Below are 15993 nucleotides of genomic sequence, written 5' to 3' on the forward strand. Positions count from 1 at the left end.
CAGTCTGATGGCTGTTAGTATGAAGAACTTCCTGTGTCACTCAGTGTTGCATCTTGGGAGTCTGAGTCAAACACTGAACGCACCATGACGATAGACCACCGCAACACTTCCGGGATTCTGAAATCGGGGAGGAGATAGCGGGGGGAGCATATGAATGAATGTGGATGAGAGCCGTGATGTAAGTGGTTGCAGATACGGCTGTGGGGGTGCTAGAGACATGATCGATTAGACGTTTATGCGCCTCAATCTCCTGAACACGGCGTGACCCATTCCTAATCAATCAGAACTAAATCGGCAGAGAAAAAGCCTATTTTAAAGCACCTATTCCGCATGCACATGCGCAGAGTGCCCATGGAGTCTGGACGACGCGAGATGACGCACGAATGAATGTGGACTGTTCCATCAGAGGGCGGAGCTTCGGTGGTAATGTGAGTGGCTACAGACCGCTGCACTTAAATATAAACATTAGTCTACCTGGAGACTCAATGAGGTAATTGTAGATGTCGCCATAAGACGCGTCTGGCCATTTAGTGGGATAATTTTTTAATTATCCTGTTCGGCTGAAAGGACACTTGCCACCGAAGCTCCCCCCTCTGATGGAACAGTCCACATTCATTCGTGCGTCATCTCGTTTCGTCCAGACTCCATGGGCAATTTGCGCATGTGCATGCGGAATAGGTGCTTTAAAATGGGCTTTTTCTCTGCCGATTTAGTTCTGATCGATTAGGAATGGGTCGCGCCGTGTTCAGGAGATTGAGGCGCATAAACGTCTATTCGATCATGTCTCTAGCACCCCCACAGCCGTATCTGCAACCACTTACATCACGGCTCTCATCCACATTCATTCATTTGCTCCCCCCGCAATCTCCTCCCCGATTTCAATGTAACGCGGAAGTGTAGTGGTCTATCCCCTCACTTATGTGTGAAAATGTCTTCCAGTTGTTTGGTGTCGCACTTTCAAACACCATGTGGGTTTGTAGAAACATCTTAACCAGATAAGAGCTTCATAGCAGCATGCTGCACGTTCATATGCACAGATTGAATACGTATTCAGCTTTTATTAGGTTGTAATACTTAGTGGAACAGTAAGCAAATGTATTAAGTGGAATTTTCTAAATATATGTCCTCCTAAATATATACAACTTTAACTGAAAAACATGGCTTAAATATTTATATTGTGAAAGCTGTTCAGATGCTGTGTGATGATTGTTATTGTTATACGTGTTCATATGACCAATAAGAAGCTCTTGTTCAGGTGTTATGAATGTGGTACAAACAGGAATTCTTGTTATGTCTTAGTTTTGGGTGATTGTTCGCTAACTAACAAAGTCTGTGTCAGGTAGGCCTATGAAACAACAAAATTCACCTCAAAACATCTTAAGTGTTGCTATCCCTAAATTGCTCATAAGCCTTTCTAAAAGTACTTTTTATCGCCTTTGCTTTTTGACTCACGTGGTGTAGAGGTGCCCGTTCTCCACGTGCGTCTCCACCTTGGCCAGCTGGCGGGCATGCAGAGAGGAATGTGGGAAGGCGGCGTGCATCCATGGCAACCCCAGACAGGACATGACGATGTTGATGATGCCAGTCAGTATTAAGTCCCAGTGGAATGTCGTGCCTTTTAACAACCTGTTGGCGTTGGACATTCACACAAACCACTTGATGAATGTGGCATCTCTGACCGGTATAAGACAAACCGAAGGACTAATAAAGAGTAACTAAACACATGGTCCTGTTGCTGCACACTCATCCCTGCCCAATATTTATTTATTTAACCTTTATTTAACCAGGCATTATTTATTTACAATGACAGCCTGGTGAGAGGGTAAAAAGGCCTTTCGGAGGGTAACAGGGAAAAGGGGTAAAAAAAAAAAATATATATATTTTTTTTAAAACAGGGCGCCCCAGTGGCGAACCACATAACGCGTTCGATTCCCGAACCCGTCGTTATTTGTCGAATGTCTTCCCCCCACCCTGTCTCCCGTTTCACCTCTCTCTCTCTCTCTCTCTCTCTACTGGACTGCCCAGTAGAATAAAGCGATAAACACAAAAATAAAAATAAATAAAAACATTTAATTAACTCAATCCCCGCCAACAGCGATTATACACGTGTTTGGCCGACAACCGTTGAACGGCAACCACGTATATGTACGTTATTTGATAGTTTTTCCTTTTTTTACGATATTTTTATTCATTATTCATCCGGGGACCTCTGTGTTACCATAGGGAATGAGTCTGAGATCGCCAAAGTGCAATACCGGCCGCATCCAGCTAGACGGCAGTATCGAGCACCTTTTGAAACCTTGTATCTTGGCCTGTGCAACAGTCAAATGTCACCGGGACTATTGGACACAGACGATACATACATCAGAGTTAAAGGAACACGGCAGCTTTTTGGGAAATTAGCTTATTTGCCATCTACCCTGGAGTTAGACAAGCAGATACATACCCTGCAGAGGTCCGCGCATACACGAAGCGTCGCTCACTTGGTGTCACAAAAGGCTGCTCTGCGTGTTGGTTGACATCGACCTTGGTAATTGGTACGCGGTGGTACGCTCGACTATGAAACCTCAAACGACTGCGGACATGCCGCGCAGAGTCCGGTCCGCTCACAGTACGCTCCACTATGTTCACAGAGCCTTTAATGCATTGCACAGAGAAGAAAAGGGTATGTATCTGCTTGTCTAACTCCAGGGTAGATGGCAAATAAGCGAATTTCCCAAAAAGTTGGCGTGTTCCTTTAAGGGAAATAATAACAAATCTATGAGTGCCTCTCAGGGGGTATTATCAAAGTCTGTCTAGGAAATAAAGAGCCACTCTAGCTTGCCACAGCTTGGTGCGTTGGTGTGCGATGGGCCATTTGTGTGACATCATGCTGTGAGAATCCCCCCCCCCCCCCCCCCCACATTGTCTGATTTGATGTGAATGAGACCTAACATCACAGATTGGGGGCGGGGCAGAGTGTGCAGCAAGGTGAACATGACTATTTAATCTTTAAAGCTGACTGAGGCTCGCTGCAACTTACTTTGTGTGCACTGTGGAGTAAACTTCAGTGAGTCTCAGTCAGATTGTACAGACAGGAGCATGACCCCATTGACTTTGCATTGGTCTGTGGTTCACTATCCAGAGCTAGTATGAGGAACAGCATTGATCGTGCTGAGAAATAATTTAACAACACCATTGGTGAGTGCCAAAATAGGACTAGGGTTCAGAAATAAAAAATCAGAACTATAACTTTAATATAAAGTCTTTTACTCTTCTATAGTAATTTTATTTTTTACAATATGTATTACTTTAAATCTTGTATATTTCAATACCAACAATCTTATTATCTTGTTATTTTGTGTTGTGTTGCACCTAGGTGTGCAATGTGCTATACACTTTGATTTGATTCAATCTGCTAACCGAGAATTGAAATCCATCTGCAAATAAATTGAATTTCTATTTACATAAATGACCCAAACCCTGGAGAACAGATAAGAGAGTACAGATTTACATATGAATGAGAATGATCATCTGAAGGTAATTGTGCACACAATACATTATAGCATCAAGCCTAGCACAGTACCGTTTAAGTGTACTAGTCAAGAAAGCAAATAGGGCCTTACTTGTGTTCTGGGACATGTGTGAGTGAGATGACGATGTTCTGGTCGATAAATATGAGCAAAGCAAGGAGGAAGCCCAGGCCAACAGCACTCAGGGTCGCCATGCCTGACAGCTTGTCAAACGGAGCAAAGTTGAAGATCGGCCCATCATGGACATTGAACGCAGGAACTGATGGGAGCAGAGGATTCAGTGCCAGGGTTATTAATTCAATTCCCAAGTATTACATAAGCATGAGCAAGTTAGGTTGTGTCACTGTTTGTTTGTTTTGTTACTGCCGTTTTGTCAAACTATTTTCTTTATAATAATAATAAATACTAGGCCTACTATACTAATAATAATACAAATAAATACTACTATACTACTACTACTAATAATATTAATACAAATACATACTACTATACTACTACTACTACTAATAATAATAATACAAATAAGCATAGGCATTCCCTTAACTGAGGGAACTTAAGAGACTGATCATTTGAACTCACGCTGTACATCAAGGAAAAAGTAGGACCCAATGAAGGAGAATACGAGAACAGAGATGGGGAGGGCACAGTCAGACACCACCTCCCTCACTTTATCATTTAGATAAGGGCTGTGGGAAAGAAATACATGTATGTCAGTATTGGGCTCAGCAAAATGTTATGTACAGTAGGGCTGTCAGAATGAATAACATATACAAAGAATATATGAAATCGAATACCAAACTCCCATTCGAATGTAAAATGAAATAATAATTATAGTATCGTATAGCTCCGCTCTGCGCCTACTGGAATATATCCCTATATCAGTCTATGCACTGAATAAATCTCCACATGCACCTTTACACACCTATTCGCCTGGCCACACCCCCATCCGCTCCTCTACATAAGCAGGGGTGGCCATACTAACAGCTCCTTCCTTATTTTCACCACTGTCAAGTGTCTGTATACACCACTTGAGTTTAGTGCCAAAATAGTTGGAAAGGAGCTATGTTGAAGAGAAGGAGCTGCGTTGACATTATATCTTTGTTTTCTCTCACCATTTTTAGGAAATACAGAAATAATGTCTTCGCCACCGGAGTGTCTAGAAGATGATGATCATTCTGATCTCCACCGGCGTTTTCGTATTAGGGGCTCGCGTCGCTGAGCGAATCCCCGCCGGCATTTGCCTTCGGCTCTGCAGTTGGACAGGCATTACCTCCGGCTTTGCAGTTGGACGCTTTGCTTGGGAGGCGCTCGGCCGTGTGAGGGCTAGCGGCCTCTCTAGGGCGGGTGATGGTTTTGCGACACAGGCGCCAGGTGTGTTGTTGTGGGGGGAACGGCTGCACAACTTACGAAAGCCGGCTCCAGGCTGGTAGCCTTTTTCGCTGCTTCTTAGCGGCGTGGAGAGGGTTCTGGTTTGACGCCCACGATACATAAGCTCCTCATCGGGAGCTTTGTTTACCTGGGACCGTGTCCGAATCTGCGGTTCAATTCCCCGGATCTCTGGACAAACGGATCCCCTCTGTCACCGTGCGGCCCCGCTTTTCCTTCCCCTCCCGAATGTTTTGTTAATAACGATGTTTTTTCCAAAATGTATGTTGCTTCACTACATTTTGAGATACGACATGTGCTGTGTGTGAATTGTCTTGGTCGCTGGTATAGCTTGGGTACCGCTGGCCAAAGCTTGTGCTTCTCTCTCTACCTAGAAAACAGCATTGTTTTTTACGTGAGTAAAATGAACTGGGTTTTTGTTGTATGATGAGAGGTTGTGTGTGTTCATAACGTTAGACAACGTGGCTGAGCCCACAACTGGCTGGGTTACCCTACAATGCTATGCATAGTGGCATGTGATCGAGGGATGAGTCCAGGGGAGGAAACTAACTTTTTGGCTTACCAGCCAACTGGCGAGTAGCTGATTTTTTTTACCAGCCAAACAGATTTTTTACCAGCCAAAAAAATATCACTAATTGTGATAATTACTTCTTTGTATGTCTTCGTCTAAATAGATTTTCAATCATAGTAATAATCACACCGTGTATCTACTCTTTAAAATATTTATTAGCCTAAAACATTAATAACAGTGTCTCTACTATTCACAATATTAGCATAAAACATATTAACATGAAAGAGGGATCTATTCTAGACTGGGTTGGGCTGAACTGGGCAGTGAAAGATGCTGGGTTGGACTGGGTTGGGCAGTGAAAGAAAAAAACCGAAGTATGTTGTGAAGTGTATAGATACATAGATGTGAAATGTATAGATGTAGCAGTACTGTCTATCTGTATGTCGTGTATGTCATATGTTATGATGAATTGAAAATGGGGACCCTGATGTAAACAAGAGGAAAGTCTTTCTCTGGTCTGCATCCCCTTAACAATTGTGTGTATTGAGCCGTACTGTATTGTACCCATTCTGCAATCTGTTAATAAAGTTTTCAATCAATCAATCAAGTTAACTTTGAACCTCGGTTGTCAAGCCGCATCAATGTTGTGTATGCATCTGGGTGGGTAGGCATCACAACGGTGTTCACTGTGCCTTTAAGACGGCACAGTGGGCTGGACGACAGGGCTGTGAAATACCATCAGTGTTGTGGTATCGTCAGTTGGGTTGGTGTGTTGTTGTGCACTGGTTGAGCATGAAATAAAACATATAACCTTACGTCGTAGTCCGGTGCGTTTTTGGAAACATTATAGTCATAACAGATACACCTAGCTAACATGGGGCTGGCTGCTTTGAGCACACACACAGGGCTAACGTTAGCTAGCAAGCAGCTATATAGCTAAAACGCTAACTAGAAGCTAACTACTGTATACTGTTCCAATAGACTAACATACACCTCTGTGATTTAAATGTGTCCTTGCCTTAGACTCGAGGGTTGTACAAGGGTTGGATGCAGTTCCCCGTTGGTCAGTCTGTCTGTTTTCCATCTTCTGCTGTGTTTAACGTTATCTGTTTGCGAGTGCTCCCTTGACTGATGGCTAGTACCGCAGGACTTTTATTCAACATTATATATGTCCGCCGCGGGTTGGCCAGTACTGCGGGAACTTTTATTAAACATTATATATGTCTGCGGGTTGGCCAGTACTGCGGGAACTTTTATTAAACATTCTATATGTCCGCGGGTCTTGTGCAGTGCTCTCGTGACACTGTCAACTAAAGCGAGCACTCAGAAGACGCGCACCGTTTGCCAGTGACCGTGATTGCAGAATGTTTTTTTTTGTTTTGTTTACTAGTCGCCAGACTGGCGAGTGGTCTTCATGAATCACTCGCCAAACCTAAAAAATACTCGCATTTGGCGAGTAAAGTGGCCTAATTTCCTCCCCTGGATGAGTCCCTCTCTCAGCTTGTGATGACAATAAACAGGTGGCACGTTTTTTTCACATATAAACAGGGCTGTACCTGTTCAAACAAGTCGTATCAGGGGTAAGGTGGTGAGGGGTGGTTTTTCCCCGGTTTTCCCCTGGGCCCCCCTCCCCTCAAACATGATTTTGTTTACAATATATTGTTTCACTATGTTTTTGGGGATACGGTGTAACCCCTCAGCTTCTGCTGGGGTTGTGCTCTTGCTTAGAGAGGCAATTTATTTCTGAAAATTGTTTGGTCGCTGTCATGTGGACTTAGCAAGGCCTGTGACCAGTACTTAATCGAGGACTTGTGTCTTCTCTCGTTATGAAAAACAGCGTTCCTCTTATGGTAGTGAGAGTGTACTTTTGCCCTTTTTTGTTGTGATGGAGGGTTGTGTGTGTCGTTAAGATCCACAACTTGATTAGGTGTTGGCCTACAGAAGTTACATGTGTAAGCTTTTGTACCAGGGCCCTTGGCCCTCTCTTGGTCTGTGTTTTTTCTTCCTTTAGGAAAAGGTGTAAAAATTCAGGTGGCAGTTTCGCACATGAGCCTATGTGAAGCTGTTACCTTGACAGGTATACATGCGCTTCATGTAGCTGCTTTGTCATTGCATCGTATCAGGGGTGAGGGGTCATGAGGGGGTGAACTGATAATCCCTCAGGGAGTTTCAGAGCCTCCTCCTCAGGGAGTTTCAGAGCCTCCTCTGTGAGTTTCAGAACCTCCCTCTCAGTGAGGGAGCCTCCTCAGAGTTTCAGAGCCTCCTCCTCAGAGAGTCTTAGTCCAATTGTTACATAGCTCAATGTTACATATATCTTTTCAATTATTACTCACGTGGGAAGTCTCTCTCTGGAGGTTCCCTGTCTCCTCTCTTTTATAGGGCAGGGTTGACAGGGGTGTTTTCCCTCGGGCGCGTCATATGGGACCCATATCTGTGTCTTGGCCAGCTTCCTGCCACTCTCCCAGGCGGCTTGGAGGGAACGTTATCTGGGTTCTTGTTAGAATTACCATTGATATGTTTTGGGTCTCGACATGTACATAGTGCTGGCCCTGGGTGCTTCTGATAGGAACCACGCATGGGCTTGCGCGCCTTGGTTGCTCATCATTGAAACAGCGTTTTTATGGGGCAACTAGGATGGAGTTTTGTCTCTTTGGCCTCACCAGGCCCCCTTTTCCGGGGGGTCCAGTCCCTTCCTGGGGCTGGGTCCTCCTTCGCGCTCCGGTGCTACGGCCTTGCCATGGGCTTGGGTTTTTGCCCTTGACCCCGTGATATTAGGGGTTGTATGTTTTTTTTTTTTTTTCTTCCCGTTCGTTCCCTAGTGGCATGTGGGTTGCGCGTTTGTGTAGTCGTGGGTTCTTCTGTGGGAAGGTAAGTCCCACGGTCTGCTCACCCTGTGCGTTTGAGTTGCTAAACCCCTCTTCGCACAGTCGGATCCGTTCCCTCCTGTCCTTCACTAGGGGGGTCCGGGGGCTCGGGTCCTCCCCGGTTCTGATGGTTGTGGGGGGCCTCAGCGGGTACATTTGTCGAGCCTCCGCTCTGCTCAGCTCCTGTATTCCAGTAGGCGCAGAGCGGAGCTATACGATACTATAACGTACGGTTATATCTATAACCATAGTTATATGAGTATAGTGACGCTCTGCGCCGGCCTCACTGAGGACCCCGTGGTCTTCGCCTTGGTGGTGAAAGACTTGGGAAGGAGCTGTTAGTATGGCCACACCCCTGCTTATGTAGAGGAGCGGATGGGGGTGTGGCCAGGCGAATAGGTGTGTAAAGGTGCATGTGGAGATTTATTCAGTGCATAGTGCATATAGGGATATATTCCAGTAGGCGCAGAGCGTCACTATACTCATATAACTATGGTTATAGATATAACCGCACGTTAAAAAAAAACTTGAACTAAAGAACGACGCATCACTGGTTCTTGTCCCCTTTTCATGATTTGGGAAAACTCTGCCAAATACAACAGACAAATGAACTTAAGCATTTTACACCTGCTTCAACATAGTAATAATATGTTCATTTGATAGTTAATATAATAATTTCATTAGAATTTGCCTAATTTCAGCCTATTCATAGTATTCTTAGGGACAATTGACAGCCCTAATGTACAGTGCGTGTAATAAATTCAGAAAGTACTATTTCTGAGTAGTTTTAGTCTACAACAATGTAATTATCTAGTTTGAAAACATTGCAGCAGAAGGTAAAGGACATTGACTTCAGGTGACAGATTAAAGTTTCTAACCTATATCATTACACAAATATTAACCAAATAGGACAGAATTATCATACAAGTGTCTTTTGGGACTGATTTTTTGATATTTCATGATTTTCGCGAAGCAATTTCTATATTATGGCTATGTGTCTAATACGCCCGTCGCTTATTAATGACTTGCTTGCAGTCAACATGTATGAAACAGATTGTTTTTTCATCGGTGCATTTTCGTTTTATACCGTTTTGAAAAACTGACGTTTTTGGACATTTCTAGAAAAAAAAATAAAGATTCCGCAGGAATCGCCCTTTAGTGTAATACACACAACACGTTGTCATTTTCCGGCTGATTTATGAATCGTTTTCAAATAAACGCTAGATTATCGATAGTATATGTTAGGCTTGGGCGGTATGACGGTATTAAGGTATACCAGGGTATTTAGAAATACCTACGGTATTGATTTTCAATACCGTCCGTCACCGTCAAAATCACAGATGCGCTTCAGTTTCTATAACAGTGAAACGGAGTTTTGAGTGTAGTGCACACACGCGCCAGCAGAGGGCGAGACCGCTCTAGTGGAGCGAGTGGGTCACAACGGTGTTCACGTTTTACGGTAATGTTGCGACAGTGCTGTGAAAATACCGTAAAGCGTTGTGACGAGAGCAGTGTTGTTGTTGAGCAATCCGTCTATTATATGTGAACTAAAGAGTACAAGGTTTACACAACAGCCCCCACCCGCCTTTTTATTGTATTTGTACCGTCCTGTACTATCCGCTGTCAGCTGTTTATCTCTCTCTGTGAGCTACTGAGCTTGAATAACTAGCGTTAGCTCACGTTAAGTAGCGTTAGCTCTGCGGCTAATCTTAGATTACCCTGAACTAAATCAATGACTAGGTTATAAAGCATTCGAGTAGTTTTCACTGCACATAGAAGTAGCCAAACAACGGGAGCATTTCGGGAGCATATGACCAAAACCCAGGCAATTTCTAGCCCTTAAGGAATCAAATAGTCTGCCATGGCTATAGGCTAGATGCTAACGCTAAAACGGTGCGGGCTTCTACCGGTGCGCGGGACTACCATTCTGAGAGCTGACGATGATTTGTTTACTTGGTAACACGTAACCCCCCCCCCGCTGATGAAAATGAAAGTCATACGTCAAATACCGTGCACCGGGGTATTATAACATAAAGGTTTGCCGGTTTGAAAATAAGGATACCGCCCAAGCCTAGTATATGTGTACTTATGCACGCTAGAGAAGCGGGCTGACCTGGTCAGCGCTAACGTCATATACACACATACACACATAGGGGACACGTTGTGAAATGTAAAAAAAACATCTGATTACCCCAAGACTGGTAAAATAGATTCCTTACCTCACATCAGATGTTCTGCAAAAAGATTATTCCAATTCCTGATCGCCATTCCAAATATCGATCGCGTTTATTGATCCAACGTTATGTACTCAAAACACATATTCCACGCTGCTCTGAGGGTCCTCAATGAATGCAGTAGTCTTGGGTTACATTGCCTGAGAAGTCAAATGTGGAATCCGGGTTTCCCCCCCCCCATGCATTTCCATTGAGTCCAATCCAATGGGTGCAATACCATCCGGGAGACGATAGGGGGCGGTATTTGCCCTTTTCGAGGTCAGAGCCAGTCCCAATGATAACGTGAGGCTGGATTGATGAAAAATGAATGGATATCGCTAATAAAAGCAATAACGATTAAATAACGAGATTTCTCGCCGTTGGCACTCAACGCATGGCGGCCAACAGCGAGATTTCTCGTCGTTGGCACTCAATGTGTTAATGAGGTAAAGGGACAAAGGGTATGTGAGCCTATTGATTGATTGAGTTTATTTATGGATCCAAAGACACAACAAATCCAAGGGATGACATGCAAAAGTGACAACACTTATTTCCAGCATGGTCCACTTCCAGCCTACCTCCTCTTGATAATGAAAATAATAATAATAAATCTTTTTTTTTATAGTGCTTTACTAGAACTCAGTCGCTTTACACTAAAGGACAGTGGTAGTGAGACAAACAACAACAGACAAGCGTAAGACAAACACACAAGGATGGATTGGGGGGAGGGGGGCTAGGAGAAGGCAGTGGAGAAGAGATGGGTCTGAGGGCGTTTTCTCATAAGGAACAGTTGGTCCGCTCCGTCCTCACTCCATCCTCGAGAGCGATAGCCATAGCCCCCCCTCCCACTCCCCTCTCTGGCCTGCTTTCACACCACAATCTTGTTTCGTTCCCAAACACAATTGAGGAGAGCAACACTCCAATACAGCAGGTGGCGTATGCACCTAGTTGGTTTGCTATAGCTGGCGTTTCAACCCTTCTTGCTCTCGGATAAAGCATTGTGCTTTACCGGCAGCCCTTCTCTATCGTCTCTCCCTCAGACACACCATCGCCCAACACGCACACACAGACGGAGAAGCGTGTGAGAAGTGAAGAGAGCCTTAAGGTGGTATTGAGAGGGCACATTATATCTTATGATAAGATATAATGTGCTCTCTCAATACCACCTTAACTGGGTGCAGGCTGCTGTGGACGAGAGAGAGAGAGAGAGAGAGAGAGAGAGAGAGAGAGAGAGAGAGAGAGAGAGAGAGAGAGAGAGAGAGAGAGAGAGAGAGAGAGAGAGAGAGAGAGAGAGAGAGAGAGAGAGAGAGAGAGAGAGAGAGAGAGAGATAGGGAGAGAGAGACATAAGCGCTTGGCTGAATTGCAACACAGCTTCCCTCGTTGGAGCAGGTTTTACAGGCTACAATCCCAAACTGACCTAAATAATGTAAAAAAATTAAGTATGAATACAACTCTATTCTGGGCGAGCAGGTTAGCACCAACAGAACCACTTGTTACAGCAAGCCTATTCCATGTTTTGGTACAGTTTGTTTGCACATCTCTGATCGGTCCGTCGTCGGGGACTGTGATTCGCACTCAAAACCACCTTTTCAAGTGGTCCCGGCATGGAGCGAATCAGCGTCCCCGGTGACGGAACGGAGCGTTCTCATCACAATAATTTTAGATTGTGCTCGGATTCGACCCCGGATGGCTAGTGAGAAAGCCCTCTGAGTCTCTAATTGCTTGGGTGAGAGAGTTCCAGAGCCTGGGAGCTGCCCTGGAGAAGGCTCTGTCATCCAAAACTGTGAAAGTATGTCCTCTTGCTTAGGTAGAGGGGCAAAAGGTATGTGAACCTACCTCCTCTTGATGAGATAGAGGGCATAGCCCAGCCACAAAGTCCCTAACATGAGCAGAAGACAGAGGATGGGCCTCTCCCTGGTACACAGCACCAGAGACTCAGGCAGGAACACTGACACGTGTCCCTCCAGCCCAGTTCCATTCCCAGGTCCCGGCCTGGTCTGGTTCGCGGCCTGCTCCAGTAGCTCCTTAATCTGCTGAAGCACCAGCGTGCTGTTGGTGGTGGCCAGGCTGGGTGGGTAGTAGAAATGTTCAAAAACTAGGAGTGGGGGAAAAAGAAGAAAAATAAATGAAAGAAAAGGGGGATGATGATAGGGAGCTGGTAGAGCAGGGATTTATAATACCGGTATGTACCACTACGCTTTGCTTCATATCACAGCCAGGGGAAATTAACACAAGACTCCCAGGGACAGTATGTCATGTAATTTCATTTTACTTACTCAGAAGCCTTTTATACATAACATAAAATGAACATAAAATCCGGGCCACTTATTTGTCAAACGCAAAAAACAACTTCAGGGTATGTGAGATCTAAAGTTAATTTAAAGGAACATTTTGAAGATAGATACCAGTTTCCTCTGTGTGTGTTCAGTAGAAAGCTATCTGGCTGCATATTAGCCTAGCTTAGCACAATGAATGGAAGCACACATGACCGGTTAGCCAAGGCATTGTCTAACTAACACCTCTCCCGAAGGCTAACCGGTCATGTCCGCTTCCATTCATTGTGCTAAGCTAGGCTAACATGCAGCCAGATAGCCTTCTACTGAATGCGCAGAGAGGAAACTGGTATCTATCCTCTTGTCTCTCTCTGGAGAAGACGATAAGCTAATTTCCCCAAATGTTGGCGTGTTCCTTTAAGTCTATGTTAATGTAACCCAGCTGTGATATGAAGCAAGGATTGATCAAGCTTTTCAGCAAAAAAAGATTCATTCTTGTTTTGGGACTCATTCAATTCAAAACACTATTTCATACTAATACTATTTGGTGAACTATTTCACACTACATGTGGTGACGTGTTTCATGCGTGTTGCAGTCTGTACAGTCTTTACGGTGCGGACAGCGGCTCAGAGAAGTGCACGTTCTGTCACCAGTCATGTAGACTGCAAGGAAACTATAAAAGAAGGAAGGGTCATCACGTCAGAATACCAGTGTTCTATGTTCTGATTGGTGCTAGACTTTGGTGCCAGTTTTATTGAAGCCTACATTAAAATTATAAATATACAAGCTATCTGAGGAAATATACATCAACCAATATATCAAACGGTAGCTAGTTAACAATGCAACCAATTGCAGATGATTCTGACATCCGAGATAATAACCTGTTTAAATTACTTTAAACGACGTAAACGACATTAAATGTTTATGAGGTCATAAATGAGGAGATGGCGATCCCATTTGCCTCAATGTCGGCTGAACTGAAAGTTTCCACATTTGGCACCAATATGCGTTCACACGCTACACACGCCCTTCCTTTTATAGTTTCCTTGGTAGACCGCAGGAAGCATGAAAAAGGTTTTAGTGATTCTACCATATCCATTTTTCATTATAGTTACAATAACAATTATGGATTAACTGTAAATAGTACAATACGTTTGAGCTTATGTCAGCTTTTCTGAAAGAAATCCACTATGTACTCAGCCTGCACTTCCTTGTCTTGTGGGTAACTCTTGTGAAAGAGAAGTAAACAGAATGGATGTGAACGACTACACACTATGTTTACATTACAACATTGTCAATTTCCGCACCAATCAGTTTGGGTGGGGGGGTGTTATTGCATGCTTGTGTTCCCTCTAAATACTCCCTCTAAATACCCTCTAAATACTCTATGATGGATATGGATATTATTTTGTTGGGGTACATTAACCATGACAAATGATAGGCATGTCTGCCAGAGGCCATAAACATTCACAACATGTAAAATGTAATCTGACCCCAGCCAGACTCACTCTTGGCAATGCCCTTCAGGGAATCCACAACAAAGGCTATGGAGATAAAGAGGGCGAAGATTTCCTCTGTCGAGCTGCAGGGTACAGGACACACGCCATGGTGTGATCATTCATTTGTATAACAACAGTGGTTTTGATTCAGGCAAAGACATAACAGTTGATTCAAGATGAAAACAGCATGCATTCAACAGATTGATGGTCATGGCGCAAAAAGGTACCGGTAATCAAAACAGATTAGTATTTTTATTTATATATAAGTTCACTTCAGTGCATGGCACACATGGTTCAGAGAGTTGAAAGCAACATTATTTCTCTCTTACTATGTGTAGTTTTAAATGTCTTACATATCAAAGTAACACTCCAATAGATGTGATATGTATTGGATTCAATACAGTCTACAGCAGTGGTGGTATCCAAATGGAAACATTAGGCTGCAGACCTCCGTTGGTCCCAGGGACCTCAATCGGAGAATATTTTAGTGGTTAGATATTATTATGTCTAGAATTACACAACTATGTCTAAACTGTGAGTGCAACCTATGATCAGAATAGTCATTTGTATACATTCTCTAATTGGTCCCCTAGCTCTATTGAACAGCTTTGTATGCATTACATATATATACAAAGCTTTACAACGAACCACAGCGGATTCTGAGGGTTAAGTCAAAACTTGTGCTAACTAATTATTGCAGGTTTGCATTGTGTTTTCGAAGGTATCAACAGAAAGCTCAAATAGTCTCGACAAAGGCTGGTGGGATGAAAACACAAACCGCTGATGAAATACAGGATAAAATTACCCTTTTCTCTCCAAACGTCTCCTTTCTGTTAATAATAATAATGCATTTTATTTAAAGGCGCCTTTCTGAGCACCCAAGGTCGCCGTACAGGGTTAAAAACAAATACAATTTCACACAGTAAAAACACAGTATTACAGAGTTACATAGGGGAGCAGTTATAATAAACTTAAAAATGAAAGTGAATATGCCAGAATGAACAGATGTGTTTTGAGACGGGAAACAAAGGTGGGGAGGTTATCTATTGCACGGATGTCTTGTGGTAGGGAATTCCAGAGGCGGGGGGCACAGTGGGAGAAGGCTCTGATAGAGCCATATGAAATCCGTTTTATTATTTTCCAAATTCCATTTAATTTTTTCCCAAATTCAATTTTTTCCGTTTTAATATTTCAGAATTCTGTATTTTGCTTTTTATGCTCATTTTACCATCAGAAATAGTGTCTAATAAGTGGGAATGAATAAATGTCCACAATTGAATAAGATATAACAGTCCATTTAATGTTTTTAAGTGCTGCAACTCAGAAATACAGTTCAATTTTACACAATATTTTTCAATTAATATTGTGACAAAATAAAAATACATATTTCAAGTGTAAACAATAGATACAGCTAGCTACTACTGACATTATCACAATGACAATGTCAGTAACCTAGCTATATCTATTATATTGTGATGAAATATAGTAATGCATAATTTAGGCACCTTTAGTTTAGTTTATTTCGTTTATAAAGGACAGTGTATAATGGCAATCGTTTGCATTAAACAAATGGATGGGTGCACTAGATTTAGCAAGAAGCTATCATTTCCATCTATAGTCCTATGTACTGTAACGTTTCATAGCTATTTAAGTTTATTTAGATTATAAAGGGCAGTGTATAATGACAATCGTTTGCATTAAACAAATGGATGAGTGCACTAGATTTAGCAAGA

General features: G+C 43.2%; 1 protein-coding gene across 1 annotated transcript in view; it reads right to left on the reverse strand.

Annotated features, from left to right (window-relative positions):
- LOC311242602 (solute carrier family 4 member 11-like) overlaps positions 1-15993 on the reverse strand; it is a 121683-nt gene that overhangs the window by 16648 nt on the left and 89042 nt on the right. Inside the window, exons 13-17 of the mRNA XM_084331584.1 lie at positions 14270-14343; positions 12324-12582; positions 4092-4198; positions 3606-3771; positions 1453-1626 (exon numbers count right to left, since the gene is read on the reverse strand). Of these exons, the coding sequence (XP_084187710.1) occupies positions 1453-1626; positions 3606-3771; positions 4092-4198; positions 12324-12582; positions 14270-14343 (780 nt within the window). The remainder of the gene's footprint in view (positions 1-1452; positions 1627-3605; positions 3772-4091; positions 4199-12323; positions 12583-14269; positions 14344-15993) is intronic.

Source organism: Notolepis coatsorum (genome assembly GCF_963971535.1).
Source record: "Notolepis coatsorum genome assembly, chromosome: 16".
Lineage (NCBI taxonomy): Eukaryota > Metazoa > Chordata > Actinopteri > Aulopiformes > Paralepididae > Notolepis > Notolepis coatsorum.